The sequence below is a fragment of the Mesitornis unicolor genome, unplaced genomic scaffold, assembly GCF_000695765.1.
Source record: "Mesitornis unicolor isolate BGI_N332 unplaced genomic scaffold, ASM69576v1 scaffold18496, whole genome shotgun sequence".
Lineage (NCBI taxonomy): Eukaryota > Metazoa > Chordata > Aves > Mesitornithiformes > Mesitornithidae > Mesitornis > Mesitornis unicolor.
Genome location: NW_010190503.1, coordinates 628 through 15486, shown reverse-complemented (window position 1 = coordinate 15486; position 14859 = coordinate 628). Strand labels below are relative to the sequence as shown.

General features: G+C 56.9%; 3 protein-coding genes across 3 annotated transcripts; 1 reads left to right on the top strand and 2 right to left on the bottom strand.

Moving 5' to 3' along the window:
• Positions 1–680: 680 nt before the first annotated feature.
• On the bottom strand, positions 681–3241 carry LOC104542204 (chymase-like). The gene is made up of 5 exons (XM_010186428.1): positions 3178–3241; positions 2945–3089; positions 1808–1949; positions 1451–1678; positions 681–818 (listed from the first exon to the last, which is right to left on the bottom strand). The coding sequence occupies exons 1-5, from the start codon at positions 3239–3241 to the stop codon at positions 681–683; spliced, it is 717 nt and encodes a 238-aa protein (XP_010184730.1).
• Positions 3242–5694: 2453 nt separating this feature from the next.
• LOC104542201 (mast cell protease 1A-like) lies at positions 5695–7280 on the bottom strand. Its single transcript, XM_010186425.1, has 5 exons — positions 7211–7280; positions 6973–7117; positions 6651–6786; positions 6094–6345; positions 5695–5826 (listed from the first exon to the last, which is right to left on the bottom strand). The coding sequence occupies exons 1-5, from the start codon at positions 7278–7280 to the stop codon at positions 5695–5697; spliced, it is 735 nt and encodes a 244-aa protein (XP_010184727.1).
• A 6160-nt stretch (positions 7281–13440) lies between these two features.
• On the top strand, positions 13441–14652 carry S1PR4 (sphingosine-1-phosphate receptor 4). Its single transcript, XM_010186424.1, has one exon. The coding sequence runs from the start codon at positions 13441–13443 to the stop codon at positions 14650–14652; it is 1212 nt and encodes a 403-aa protein (XP_010184726.1).
• Positions 14653–14859: the final 207 nt, after the last annotated feature.

The window sequence follows — 14859 nt, the reverse complement described above, 5'->3', positions numbered from 1 at the left end:
GCAGCTGAAGACGATCTCCTGCCAGGAGACGACACATTAACATCTTTTTCAGTTTTGCCTGAGCGCTCCACACTGGGGAGAGGAGGCCAAGAGGCTTCCCCTGCCCTAAAAACCAGGCTTGATGCCTATTCTGGAGGTTTAGGTGGGTCAGGAAATGGAGGCTGCTGGTTAGTGGAGATACTTCCAGCTTGGCATTCAGCTGTTTGAGCAGTGACTTTCTTCTGAGCTCTTTGGGACTGGAGCCAGCGACCAAGAGAAATCCAAATCACAGAAGGAAAAAGGCTCTCAAATGCAGACGCAATTTATTGTTTTTATATATTCTTACAGCATTAGACCTACAGCAAGAGAGGAGAAAGGAGGCAGCAGGTTTCAGAGGTAGGGGACAGCAGCAGTGAAGCAGGAGATGAACGTGTCCTCCTTGGAGCTGGATCAACCCCAGGGCTTGGGCAAAGGAAACCCAGGCTTCTGGTGCCAGAAATGCAAGGGGCAGGGAACAGACGCAGCCGAGATGCGATCTCTGCACCAAGCGCCCCGTCGCCATAGTTTGGCTTTGTCAGAAAGAAGTCCTTGCCCTGCCCACGAGGATCAATGGAAGGTGCCTCCCAGGGAGAGAGGAAGAAAAAGCAGGCGAGCATGGCGCCCTGGAGTTTTCCGGGGCAGCAGCTGGGGGAAGAGCAGGGTCACACTGACTTAATGACAGTGTTGATCCAGGGAAGGTAAGGAGCGATGCGTGTGTAGAAACCAGGCCCGTTGTTATCCCTGTAGGAGAAGATGCCGTAGGCCTTGTTGTTGCAGATGAGTGGATCCCCGGCGTCACCCTGTCAAATGGGGGAGGAGAGAGATCAGTGTTGATTTACGTGGGGCCACAGGAAAAGGGTGCATTTGCAAAGAACAGGGAGGCTGCAAATATCAGGACAGAGCTTCCATGGGAGAAGCTTGGACTCGCGATGGATGTGGATAGCTCCAGAAGGGACCATTGGCAGTTTTGTCAGAGACCCAGCACAACCACAGCTGGGCAAATGCTGAAGCTTAAAGCACTGCTTCATTTCTGCCCTTCTGGGTGCAGAGCACTATGAAACACACACAGAGCAGCTGTGGATTTAGGGCTGTTGTGCTGCTGCAGACTCTGAGGTCCTCTGCTGTGAGAGGACAAGGACCCCTCGTCCCTTCTGCCTGGCCAGGCCCGATCATAGGCACAGGGGCTGCAGTGGACAGGGACGTGCTGACCCCTGAGGGTCTGATCCCTGGACACCCCGACCCAGGACAGCACAAGAGAGGGATGCTGGTGAGGAGTGATGGTGGGTAAGGGAAAGGAGGAGAGTGAGGGGACACAAGAATCCATTTCGGACAGTGCCTTTTCAGTGAGGATTTTTAGCCCAGGTCAGGTTTGTGCCCAGCACCCAGCTGAAACCTCCCCCGCAGCCCACTGCTCCCTGAGGCCGAGACTGACCTTTCCAGGTACCCACGAAGACTGGCCGCAACTCAAGTTGTCAGCAAGTCCAGGGTAGTGGGTGAGGCAGTCCCTTGGTCTGATGATGGTGACAGTGGCTTCATGTAACGTGCGGTCAGGTGTTTTGTAGCCCCAGCCAGTTGCGCAGCAATTTGCCCCACTAGGGACTTTTGATTTTTCAAAGAGAATGGTACTGACGTGGCTGTTGGTGGTGGCATTGCCTTCCAGCTGGGCAAGTGGACAGAAAATACAGCAATAAGTGCTTTGTCTGTAAATGGTCTGTGCCAAAGGCCGTCCCCTGCCGCTCCAGGGTTACAGCTCAGTCCTGCAGCTGGGACCGCGCGGGCAGACAGTTACCTTCAGCAAGAGAATGTCCTTTCCCTTTTCAGGAGTTGTGAAGCCTGGGTAGGAGCGATACTCCTGGACTTCAAACGTTTGCCAGCTTTCCTCTCTCCTCCGGATTGCATGGGCCCCAAGGATGACGGTCAGAGGTTTGTGGCTGGGGAAATCAAGCACAGTTCACATTATTAGCTTTCTCCTGGCTTCCCTGGCAATGCTGAGGGACGTCTTCCAGAGGCATGGCCAGGAGAGACTGGCTGGGAGCGAGGAGCTCTGCTGGTGAACCTGTGCAAGAGGCAGAGCCAGTTCTGATGGACCGAAGCTCTGCAGGGGTCCCTTTACCTCTGGACCTCAGCTGAGTAGACCCAGTCCCGCGCTGCTGCTGTGCGCTGAGGTACACGGGCTGTTGGTCCAGGCTTTGCAGGCCCATGGAGGTCCATGGCACCAAGGAGGTATTTCTAAGTTGGGACCCTGCTGTGCACCAACATCCCTTTACCTCTGCACCACCTGCAGAGGGGCTGCCCTAGGGAAATGGGAAGGGATCCTGGGTCCAGGTCTCTCTCAACACAGCCCATGGGAGTCTGGCTTCCAGCTGCTGCTGCTTCTTTCTGCTTCCCAGAGTGGGGACTGGCCAGAGCCTGACTCCTGCACCAGGGTAGAGCCCTCAGCCCAGAGCTGTGCGCATCTAGAAAAGCTCCCGTGCCTCTCCATGCCCAGTGCCTCCAGCTGGAGGGTTAGAAAGGAGCTGGTCAAGCACTGTGCTCATAAGAGATTATTCTGGTAACAGTCTTTGGTGGCAGAAAGGGCAAAGCCTGGCACCAGCAATCCCCACTGTGCCGGCAGGTCAGTGGCAGCAAGGGAAGAAGCTGGTCTGACTCTTGTTGTTGATGGCTGGGAAGAATAAAAGGAGTCACAGAGGGGGACTAAAACCAACAAAGGTAAGAGTTTGAACCTGGGCAGGGCAGGGATGTGGGGAAGGATGGCTGAGGGGGAGCTGCAGACAGACCCCAGTGTTCCCTGCTGGGGATGGGCCTGGCCGCAGCCGCGAGGGGAGGGATGGCGAGCCGTGAGACCTCCGTCGGGGGACGCCCCCCGGATCGTGGCAGTGCGCCATCGCGCTGCACCAGGTGCTGTACAGGTCCTGCACACACTTACTTCAAGCACTGAGCTGCTGTCATGACCCAGTTTGGGGCCACCAGGAAGCCTCCACAGAATTGGTTGTTCTTTCCTTGCAGATAGGCCATGTAGGATGAGCGGGGCTTGGTGGCACCTCCTCCCTGCCTCCGATTCCAGGAATAACCTGCAACGAATGGGGCTGAGGATGGGGGCTCGGAGGACACTGTCTGGGTCTCCCCTTTCCCGCCCCAGCCTCCGGCCCCTCTACTCACCAGCTGTGGCTGGGGGGCACGTCACCAGCAGGAGGGAGAGCAGAAGCTTCTGCAGGGGCTTCATCACAGCGTCCTCGCCTTCAGCAGATCCTGTGGAGGTGAGACTGCAGCTGGGGTCTCTTCCTGCTCCCAGCAAGGTTTTATAGCATGAGACCAGACTCCAGGAAACCACAGAAGTCAGTCTCATCTGATTAATCTATCTGCAAATTGCACGCCTCAGCAATCTGAGAGGGGAATTCAGTCTGCCTTAGCCTTGGGCATCAACCCACCTTCATCTTGGGCCTGATCTGACGTCCTTCTAAACCCAAACCCAATTTTAACCCATTGCCTTTGAGCTGGAAGCTACTGGGAGCGTACCCACTTTGCCTGCCAGTGGGCTCTGTCCTTGTAGCTCATGTTTGTTCTGCCCTTGCAAACTCTTGATTTTTATCACAAGCCTTGCAGAAACAAGATTTCTCTTGATCCACCGTTTCCAAAGGCCACGCAGTGGCAGCTGAGGACCCTCCTGCTCTTTCTCAGCAGGTGTGGTCCTGGCTTAGGGGTCAGAATTGACGTGTATGCGTTTATACCACCACACTGCTCACGGTTACAGGAGGGCAAGACGCTGTCAGCAGCTCCATGAGCGTGGCCCACAGGAGCGTGGCTGCTGCTGTGGCCGTGAGGTCTCTGTTCTGCACCAGCTGCTGACTTACAGCTTTTCTTTGTACAGCAAAAGACACCATTTGGAGTGTTTCTTTCCAGAGGTAATTGTTCACCATTAAATCATGGAATTCGCTGTCTCTTATCAGCCAACGTGGGGGAAGACAGGAGGGCACTTCCTTCACCTGGGGCAGGGGTCAGGAGGGATACAGGTTTGGGATGCTGCCCCTTCACTGGCTGAGATAACCCAATGTTATACCCATAACCTGGGGCTGGTCTTGCTCCTCTGGGAAGGGGCAGGGCCCAGTGCAGTGCCCAGGGCAAGCAGAGTTCAGTGCCTCTGAGCTGCAGAGAGGTATCTGTGCCTCCTCCTCGCCTCCATCCCAGAGGAGCTGGGCTGCACTGGAGGAAATCACTGAACACCCCTAGGATAGCCCCTGGCCCCACTGGCCCCAGCGCAGGGCTCCAGTGAGAGGTGGAAGATGGAAGATGGGCACCTCCACGTACTTGCCGCAGCTGTGGCTCCTTCCTTGGCTGTGATGAAGCGGGGGGATACAGAACGTGGCTGATACGAAATGGGGCGGATATGAAATGGGACTGATACGAAATGGGGCTGATACGTCCTTGCTGCCCTCACTGACTGCCGGTAAGTTTGCTTTCTTCCCTGCCTCACTGTGCCACGGGGCAAACCCCATTTTTAAGCTGAAAGCTACTGTTGTCGTGCAAAGACTGCAGCAGCTGGAGCTTCAAGGAAAACCCTGCCGTGACAAACGTTTGCGCTGCACAGATAAGCAGCTGCAGCCTTTTCACTTGCAGATTTCCTAGCTGATAGCAGCTGTTAGCAGCTGTTAGCAGAAGCCCAAACCAGGGACCCTTCTCCATCTCCCCAGGGTGCTGACAGTAAAGGTGGCGGCATTTCCCCTGTCTCAGGCAGGAGCAGGCATCCAGGCCTCAGCCGCCGCCCTCTGACGGAGGTGGCTAATGGGAGCCTAGGAAAAACCGAGAGCAGGGCGAGCGTCCCCTTCCCTTGAATTGCGCGTAGTTTCTGTGCAATTAAAATTCCCCACTGGGTTTCCCCACGGCAAACCAGCCTGGTCTCCTCTTGAACTTGTGCAGACATCTGTCACCCTGTGCCAGGGAGATGTGCAGCTCTGTTACTGACCACTGCGCTGTCTCTGCCCTGTGTCCCCGGGTGCCACATCTCCCAGGCCTGAGATCCCTGCAGAGGGCATGGTTGTCACTTTGCTATTGACCCCTGATAGCTGCTGGCACCCCACATCCCTGCTGTCAGCTGCTCCCAGGTAGGCGGTGGTGTTGGTGGATGGCGTGCGCGCACATCGCTTTTCCCAGCCCATTTCTACCTGGCCAGTTTATCCCCACGGCCCCAGCAAGGGTGACCCCAGCTCTTGTCCTCTGAGTCATGCAGAGCTACAGCCGGCTCTGTCCCAGCAGCTGACCCCTGCCACTGGCCAGCTGGACCCTCCCTCCGTCCTCCCTGAGGCAAGGAGCGAGGAAGGAGGAGATGCACACTGCAGCTCTGAGTTTACTGAGGGTGTTTTAATGCAGCAAGGTTCAAGCAGGGACTGGGTTATCTCTGAGGGTAATGGGTCTGTGGTAGCACGGCCTCTGTCTGCTGCCGTCTGGGGCGATTCCTGCTTCTGTCATAGCGATGTAACGCAGCCTGCAGTGGCTGCTGGAGATGGGCAGGGACTGGGACAGCCAGCAGCCGGAAAGCAGGAAGAAAGGGACCGTCGTGTCATCAATTGGGTCACCCGGGTTGCTGAGGAGAGCAGAGGGAACCAAGCCTTCAGCAGGGGCAGGAAGGGAACCCGTGCAGTCTCCAGGGCTGCTGCAGTGCTGGAGCGAGTGCTGCTGCTGCTACTTCAGGATTTTTCTGATCCAGGGCAGGTAGTTGGAGATGCGGGTGTAGACCCCAGGTGGGGCGTCATACCCAAAGGAAACGATGCCTTGTGCCACCTTATTGCAGACCAGGGGCCCACCAGAATCTCCCTGAGGACAGATCAGAGGTTGGTTTTGGAGGCTTCTTCCCCTGGGACTGGGTTTCCCCTCAGTCCCTGCCCAGGCTCTGGCAGCAGGGCTGTGTCTACCCGGGTTCTGCTCACCCCACACCCGCCAAGGAGGGGCTGTGCGGCACCAGGGCACCCTGAGAGCTCCAGGACACAGCGGCCACCTCTCCTGGGGCCCAGCTACGGCTGTGCCCACAGCAGCCCCGGCTACCAGAGACACCCCCGGCCTGCGGCCGAACTCTGGCCATACCTGGCTGGAGTCCCTGAGCTGGTGGAAGCTGCCGGCACAGACCATGCCAGTGCTGAGGTGTGGGTAGAAGAGGATGCATTTCCTGCGGCTGTAGATGGAGACTTTGGTTTCAAAGAGCTTGTTGGTCGCCTGGTTGTCATCGATCAGGCCCCAGCCGGCAATGCCACACTTGGTGCCCGTGGGGAGGTCGCTGTTGGTCTTGGGCAGCGGGATGGTCTTGACATAGTCATTGAGAGTGGCCTTTGCTGTCAGCTGGGAGAAAGCAAGGGTTTTGGAGAAGGCTGTGAGCAGAACATGCTCACCTCTTCATGCGCAGAAGTAGAGGAGGTCTGGCAGGACGTGCAGCACCGCAGACCCTGGTGAGCAGCTGCGAATAGGGCATGGGGCTCCCAATCCTGCCCAGGGGTCCCTCCCAGCTCCCCCCTGTTCCCACCCACCTCCAGCACTGGTGGGCGAAAGCAGCTGATGGTTTGCAGAAGGAGCTAACAACAAGAACACGCTCTGCCCGGGCCCTGCTAGACCCACAGCCCCGCTCCCTGCCCGCAGGACTGCCTTGCCTTGAGCAGCATGATGTCATTGGACACGGTGTTGGGGTCGTATGCTGGGTGCTGGTGGTATCTGAGCACTCCCCGGACCTGCTGCGTCATTTCTGGTTCATTGACGTTGTGAGCCCCCAGGATGACTGTGATGTTCCTGGCCATGGCAGCAGTGGGAGAAGAGGGGAACAGGTTGGGTCTCACCTGCATCCCTCCCTTTTAGCAGGGTGCAGCGAGCCGCCCAGCACAGGAGGAAGAGGAGCAACTCCAAAAGCCCTACAGCGATGGACCTCACAAGCTGGTGGAGGAGGAAGGGAGGAGAGTCCCTGTGCGAAATACTCACCCCAAGCAGTGTGCGGCTGTCATCACCCAGTCAGGGGCCACCAGGAAGCCTCCGCAAGCCATGGACCCTATCTTCAGGTATGCCATGTAAGGGTGGGAGTGGGGCTGAGCCTCATGGCCGCCCACGATCTGGCTCCGTACAGCACCTGCAAGACACCCGACCGTGGGATGAGCTGGTGCCTGCTGCAGGCCCAGGGCCAGCATCCCCCCTCGCCGCCGCGCGCGGCAGCCCAGCTCACTGGTAGTGGCCCACAGGCAGGAGAGCAGGAGCAGCAGGGCCAGCAGTGGCCAGGGCTGGGGCTGGCACATCTCTGCCTACTGCTGGAGGCTCCTTCCAAGAGGTGTGGAAATCTGAGTCTCCCCGTGCCCAAGCACTGGTTTTATACCCTGGGGCCGGCAGGACCCAGCAGCCAGGAAGCCACCGCAATGGCCTGATTGCGCTAATCAGGGCCATGCAGCATTCTATCTGCATCTCCGCAGTTCTGTCCTGTACACCGGCCCCCCCATGCCCCGAGGCTGCGATTGATGAGTGATAGAGGGGACAGAACAGCCATGCCACAGCCCTAGAGCGCTGGGGTGCTGAGGAGGGGTAATTTCCAGGTGTGATTTCGTATTTCTCCCACAGTTTGGCCACAAGACAAATCATGTCCACCTGCTTCAAAGCACGATGCCTTTGAGCTGTGGCAGCCAGGCTGTCTTGTGCTGTGTCTTCAGCCCATGCCACTTGCTCCTGGGGGTGGCCAGGTCACTTCATGCTTTGCTTCCAAGGGTGATGACTGCAGATGCTCCTTCCCCTCTATGTTTTACAGCTCCAAGGCTCCACCAAAGGAGAGCGGATCAGGACTTATCCTAAAAACCCCTTGGCATGCAGTAAGGGCTGCTCTGTGGCAGACATGCCCCATGTGGGCAGTGCTGCCAGGTCTGGCACAGGCACGGTACTCTGGTCATTGCCTCTGCCCGCAGTGTGCCCGTGCTTTGTTGATTTTGCCATCTCAGATAAGATAACCCCTGGCACCCTGCTCACAGGTCAGAGGGGTGCAACACTCGCCTCTCCCAGCCCTCCCCACCCTGCCTGCTCGGGCCACTTCTCCTTGCTCCCAGGCGGGGCTCAAAGCTGTGGGGTGCTGGGCAAGCTGACAGCAGGGTCCCCATGCTGGGGCCACACGGGCTAGCTGACAGGTTGAGTGTCCCAGGAGGGCACAGGGAGGCAGCGGGGCTGATCTGCCCGTCTGCCTTGCTGGGAGGAGGGGTTTGAGGGAGAGCTGCGGTGTGAGAATGGAAAACCCCTGAAACATTTCCTGGAAATAAAATCAAAGTATGTGTGTAGGTAAAAACAAACCAACAGATAAACATATCCCGCTCCTACTGCCCAGAGCAGGCTCCAGTTCATCAGAAGAGCCACTGGGCTCATGGCAGGGCTGCACTAGCTCATAGAATCACAGAATGGTTTGGGTTGGAAGGGATCTTAAAGATCATCCAGTTCTAATCCCTCTGCCATGGGCAACTTGGGCATGGAGGGCTGGCAGTGTGGGCCATCCTGCATGCTAGTCCTTGGGCATCAGGGCTTCTGTCTGATTCGAACCTTACTCTGAAAAACAGGGCTCCCACTGCTCTCTGATCTCCAGCTCCTTTCTGTGAGCAGTCGCTCTTTCCATGGGTCTGTGTTCTGCAGTAACCCTGTGCAGAGGTCTTGCTTTCTCCTTGATCCCAGCAGTGCCAAGAGGACAGCCCTGAGCTCAGATGCATGGGGCCGTTTGGGTTTCCTCATTGCTCTGCAGCAGCACCAGAGCCAGGCCAGGCTGCAGGAACCAGGCAGCAGTTCTGTGCCCCAACCCTCGTGCTCATGTAACAGCCGGAGGAGAAGCAGCAGGGGTAGGAGGTGACGCAGAGGGTGGCAGTGGAGCTTGAGCTGTCTCTGCCCTCCAGCCCAGCCCTGCTACTGTCAGTGCTGGATCCTGCCTGGGCAGCACCAACGGCAGCGAGGCCACTTGTGCTTCCTCAACCACGCTCGGGGTGGGCTTCAAACTGGCCCGATTTTCTCTGCGTGGTGCCTGGACCCACATCCTTGCCAGCCCCACTGCTCAGGCATCGCCTGCCCTTGATGCCGAACCCTCCATGGACCATTTCCGGGGTGAGGACTGGTTCCTCCCCGCCATCCCCACACCCATGTGGGAAGAAGCAGCTCTCAGCTGTGGCAGTGGCAATGCCTGGCATGGGGCTGGGCCCTGCCCCAGGGGTTGCAAAGCCACGCTGGTGGCCTCACCTGAGGGATTTTACAAGTCCTGTGCAGGGACCCCCAGGCCAGCGGCTCCAGCCAGGTCTCTGGAGCAGCCCTCGCTGTGCTGCGTGGGGGTGGTGGGAGCACCGTGCCACTCTCTCCCTCCTGCAGGCGAGTCTGCTCGCTGCAAATGTGGTTACTGGGTAGGTGGTGTGAGGGCAAAGCCGAGCTTGTCCCAGGCACAGCAGGAGAGCCGGTGCTGGAGTGGTGTTTGGAGACCAGGCACTGAGCTGGTCCAGCTCCTCCAGCGCTCCTGAGCCACCTTGGCCAGAGAGGAGAGGGGTTGCTTCTCTGGCCACCAGCAGCTGTCAGGAGAGGCAAGACTCAGGAGTTTGCATTTGTGGCATTTTATGCAGCAGTTTGCATTCTGTTTAATGGTTTTGCATTGAGGAAATGCAAGTTTCTAAAGAAAAGGCACTTAAAGAAAAAAATCAACGAAACTGCCATTTAAGGTCATTAATGTGGTTTAAAGGAGCTGATCCTGAAACTTTCTTGTTCTTGTTTTCTTTCAAATCCAGAGATGCACTGCAGAGACTTTTCCTACAGAGAGCCACCATCACCCCTGCTCTGTTTCACTGAACTGATGCCCAGGCACATCAGTGGTGTCTGAGACGACTCTTTGAGCACTGGGAAGTGCCAGGTCTCCAGGGTTCAGTGTCAGCCCAAGTCAGAGGGGCCTCGCTGGCTCTTCCCAGCTCCTCTGCAGCCAGAAGCATCCACCACGCTGAGGATGTGCCCCTGGCAAGATGATTGTCTGCTCCTGCACTGCAGAAGAGACCAAAGCTTGGAAATGTGAACAACCGCCTGCCGGGAGCCATCAGACGGTTTTAAACCAGCACAACTCCACCCTTCCTGGAGCAGAAAAACACCTGCAGGCACATGGGTGCCTTGGTTGATGTTGGGCTGTGCTGGGGCCATGCAGGGGGCACAGGATGGATGGGTGGGGAGGGAGGCTGGTGGTACAAGGATGTGGATGCCAGCTGCACACAAGCCAGCCTGGGGATGCTGGGCTGGGCCCACAGGGCAGAGCTCTCTACAGAGCTTCACCCTGGGATTATTTTAATCAGAATGCCTGCGAATACAAGTTTTAATCAGGACTCCGCAGCAGCACAGCAGGAAAACCTCAAGAGAAATCATCAATATTTTATCTTGCATGTGTAGTTTGCTGTCTTTCTCTGTGGCTGCTTGTGGCCCCCATGATCTGGAGACAGGCGCTCTCCTGGAAGCTGGCAGTCCCAGGGCAGGACCAACCAGCCATGCCACTGGCCACAAACCCGGGAGCTGGGCTCCAGGCTGCTCCTGGCCAGCTCCTCTCAGTGTCCCCATCTGCAGACAGATGCTTTCCTCCGGGGCCAAGGTGCTTTTCCTTCCTGTTGGCCTGGGCGGGAGTCAGCTGGGAAGGGCTCCAGGGCCTCTGCTGCTCGGGGCCTCATCTCGGCACCCCTGAACCTGTCATGGCTGCAGCTCTGGCAGAGGGTGCAGGAGGCCCCACAGCTCCCCTGCCCCTTCCAAGCCCAGCACTCAGCAGCTATCAGGCAGCTTCAAGTAGATTGTGGTCTTGATGTGAAGGAAAGAGATGAGAAACATTGCAGGATGGGGTGTCCCTCCCTCGCCCCCCTTCATTTCAAAGAAAGAACATCTGAACTGAAACATAGCAAAGGAGAAGTGTCAAGATAAAGCTCAGCCTGTGTCTGTGCAGATAGCGATGGAGAGCTGCTGCAGAACAACAGCAACCCTCCCTAGCATGGGTGCCTAGCTGGAGGGGGGCTTCATTCGTCCCCAGCTGCAGTGCACCAAACAAGCCAGGTGCTAGGACAGCAAGGAACAAGGTTTTGTCTCACTGGAATCACTCTTGACAAAATAACCAGCCCTGCCTTTTAGGCAGCACCTGATGTGCTGTTGTGATGTGGTGCTCAGAGACATGGTTTAGTGGTGGACAGTAGGTTATGTTTGGGCTCGATGATCTTAAAGGTCTTTTTCCAACCAAACAATTATGTGATCCTGTGTGCTTGTGGAAGGGGCATGAGAAAGAGCCTACAATATTTTGCTGGGCCAGAGGACCTGGCACCCCATGGGTGAATGTGTTGAGCTGTCCCAGATGATCATCGATTTCGAACCCTCCTGCCATCAAAAGCATTTGCTTCTCACCTCTCTGCAGATTTCCCAGAGAGCTCGTTCCTCTCAGGTATCTCTCTCCTGAGACTGCTTACCTGCTGCTAGCTATTTGAGAACATACTGAAGGCCCTGACAAGGCACATCTCTTCATCCTCTAATCTTCTAGGGACTCCCCACCAGTTCTGTCCTGAACAGACACATTAGCTACGGGCTCAGCCTGAAGCAGGAATAGAGCAGGGGTGATGTGCAAGGCTCACATTGACCTATTTGATTCCAGTGGGGTGCCGGAAGCTTCTGCACAGCCCAGCTGGGAGCATGCTCTTTGCGCCCAGTGTGTAACCTTGCACTCCTCTCCTCTGGATTGCACTGCACTCACGGCCCAGCCTTCCGGCTGATTTCCGCTCCTTCAATCTTGGGGTCATCTGCTGACTTTATCAGCATGAGTTTCTTTCCACGCTGCTGATAGACAAGCCCAAAACACCAGTTGAAAGTGTGAAAGTAAACCCTTCGCCTTTTAGACAGAGCCACTCTTGCTCACACGTGACTTCCTGCAGCAAGAAGCTCCTTTGCTTTTTCCACTTGTCTGCACTGCCATCCAGGCTGGGACCCAGTGGATGGGCCCTCAAGGGAACTCACTGCTTGCTGTGCCGATGGAGGAAATCACTGCTCTTCAACCTGGGGACCTCCCATGGCTTTTTGTCAGCCTGGAGTGAGAACGCAGGGGAAGGCAGAAGGTGGGGCACAGCCTCTGCTGTGACCCCGAGCTGAAAGGTGCTCCGTCTTGCTTTTCTCTACGCCTCTTTGCAGCTGTTTTGGGTGGGGTCCATCCTGCAAAGAAATGTGGTTGATGTTGTAACTTCCCTTTTTCCACTTTGGTAGGTAGAAGTCTCACTTATTTCACACAAGGAGCTCTCCCCACTACCTGCTCGGTGCTGGGCCTTGGACGAGTGGCTGAGCGCGTTGTCCGCGCTGGCGCTGGTGCCGCCTGCTAAGCCCCCCTGCAGCAGCAGAAGCCATGGCAGGTGAGTCACAGCCAGAGCCAACAGCAGCGGCTGGGTGCAGCACATGGCGAGGCTTTCTCTGCAGTCCAGTTTTGCCAAGGCAGGGAATGGGTCGGTGACAGATGCTAACATTGCAGTCACGTCAGGACTCCTGGGCTCTGGTCTCAGTGCTGCCCCTTGCACCTTCTGCAATGCCAGGCAAGGGGCAGCAGCTTTCTGCCTCCGTTTCCCTGTCTGTGACCTGGACAGCAGGAAGATCCTGACCCTTCTCTAGCAGGTGCCTGGAGAGCTGAGGGTGCAGGGCTTTGACCAGCAGTTTCCTTTGAGCTGGGGGAAGCTGAGGCCCAGCTTCAGACACGCAGGTGCCTGGACTTGCAGCATTGGCAGGGCAGGGTGTGGATGGTTGTGTCTGGAGAGAATGGCAGGAGCTGGGCCCACAGAAGAGCCCAGGGGGTTGAGGTGTGGAGCTTCCTCCTGGAGAAGGACGTCGCAGGGCATGCGTGGTGCACAGGGCAGCTGATGGAGAGGCAGTCGCTCTCTGCCTGGTCAGGGGTGAATTTAACGCCACAAAGGCAAAGCACTGAGTGTCTCATGCTGCCTGAGTGCTCTTACTTGGCTTTGTTCACCTCAACAGATCCTACCCGTCAAGGTGGGACATGTTCAACCCAGCCTGCCCTCACTCAGAGAGGAGCCTGACACATTATTTCATTCATGTCCCACCTTCACCACCCCAGCAAAGCTGAATACCCAGACCCTTACTGAGAAACGATGACAGCTGTTAGAAACGAAGTCAATACTCTAGCTCATAACAGGAAACTTTATTAAACAACAGGAAGCCCGTGCTCATCATGGACTTACAAAACACCTCACCCTCCTCTCCCCTTGTTCTTTCAGTGCTGTGGGGCTGGCAGACCAGGCTCTGACTCTCATCTCCAGACTGGGCAGGGCTGCTGGGCTCAGAGCCGGTCCTGTGTGGCAGAGCTGCCTCCAGCCCGCGGAGAGTCTGCTCTGCTCCAAACCCCACCTCAACCTGTGCTTCGTGGTGCATCCCGTGGCGGCTGACCTAGCTCAGAAGATGGATGGTCCAAAACTGAGCTCCCTTCCTCTTCCACTGGGCTCTGCTCAACATCCTGAGCTCAGGTTCGAGTTGCTTGACAGGAAAGGTTCCTGCCTGCAACTGGCTGCCATGAGGAATGTGAACATCATCCTGCAGCACTACAACTTCACAGGCAAGCTGACCAACCGGCAGTCTAGGGATGAGGGCATGGGTTTCATCCACACAGCCTTTGCCATAATCAGCTGCATCATCATCCTGGAGAATCTGCTTGTGCTGCTGGCCATCCTGCGGTGTCTGCGAGCCCGCCGCTGGGTCTACTCCTGCATTGCCAGCATCACCGTGAGCGACCTGCTTGCAGGCATCGCTTACCTGTCTAATCTCTGCCTCTCGGGCAAGAAGACCTTCCAGCTTTCACCTCAGCTCTGGTTCCTGCGGGAAGGCATCCTCTTTGTTGCGCTGGCTGCATCCACCTTCAGCTTGCTCGTGACTGCCATCGAGCGCTACAGTGCCATGGTAAGGCCGATTGCTGAGAATGAAGCCAGCAAGACCCTGCGCTTACGCGGCCTGATCATTTCCTGCTGGCTGCTGGCCTTGATCATTGGACTGCTTCCACTGCTGGGCTGGAATTGCCTGTGCGACTTCAATGCCTGCTCTGTCCTTCTGCCGCTCTACTCCAAGAACTACATCCTTTTCTCTGTAGTCATGTTCAGCATCATCCTCCTGGGGATCATCGCCCTCTACATCTCCATCTTCCAGTTGGTCCAGGCCAGTTCTAAGCAAACCAGTTCTCGGCACAGCCGCAAACGGTCCCTGCGCTTGCTCAAGACTGTGCTGATCATCCTGGGTGCCTTCATTATCTGCTGGAGCCCCCTCTTCATCCTGTTGCTCTTTGACGTCTTCTGTGAGTCCCAGACCTGTGCCCACCTCCACAGCATGGACTGGACCTTGGCACTGGCCATGCTTAACTCTGGCATTAACCCCATCATTTACTCCCTCCGGAGCGTGGAGGTGCGCCATGCTGTGGGAAGGCTACTGTGCTGCTGCTGCGTCAGGGTTGGGCTGTGCAAGCCCGGGAACTGCTTGGTCATCACAGACATCAACTCTGGCTCATCCACAGAGAGCTCCCTGCGCTACCGAGAGAGCTTCCGCAGCTCTGTAGCACTGAATGCCCGGCCCAGAGCACCGCTCTCCAGCAACTCCAGCATGATGAGCAATCTCCCCAGCCTCTGAGAGGCCACGGGGAGAGCAAGCGATGCCAGACAGCCCACCAGGACCTCATGCTGCTGGTCCTGGCCTGGCCTGGCAGAACTGTAGCTTACTTGCAGCTCAGGCTGACCAGGGGCAGCTCCCATTCCAGTTTTTAACTGTGGCTGGGCTTTCTGACCCCTTCAGACTGGAGTGTTGCTTCAGTGTGGGTGCAGCATAGGGATGGGCATT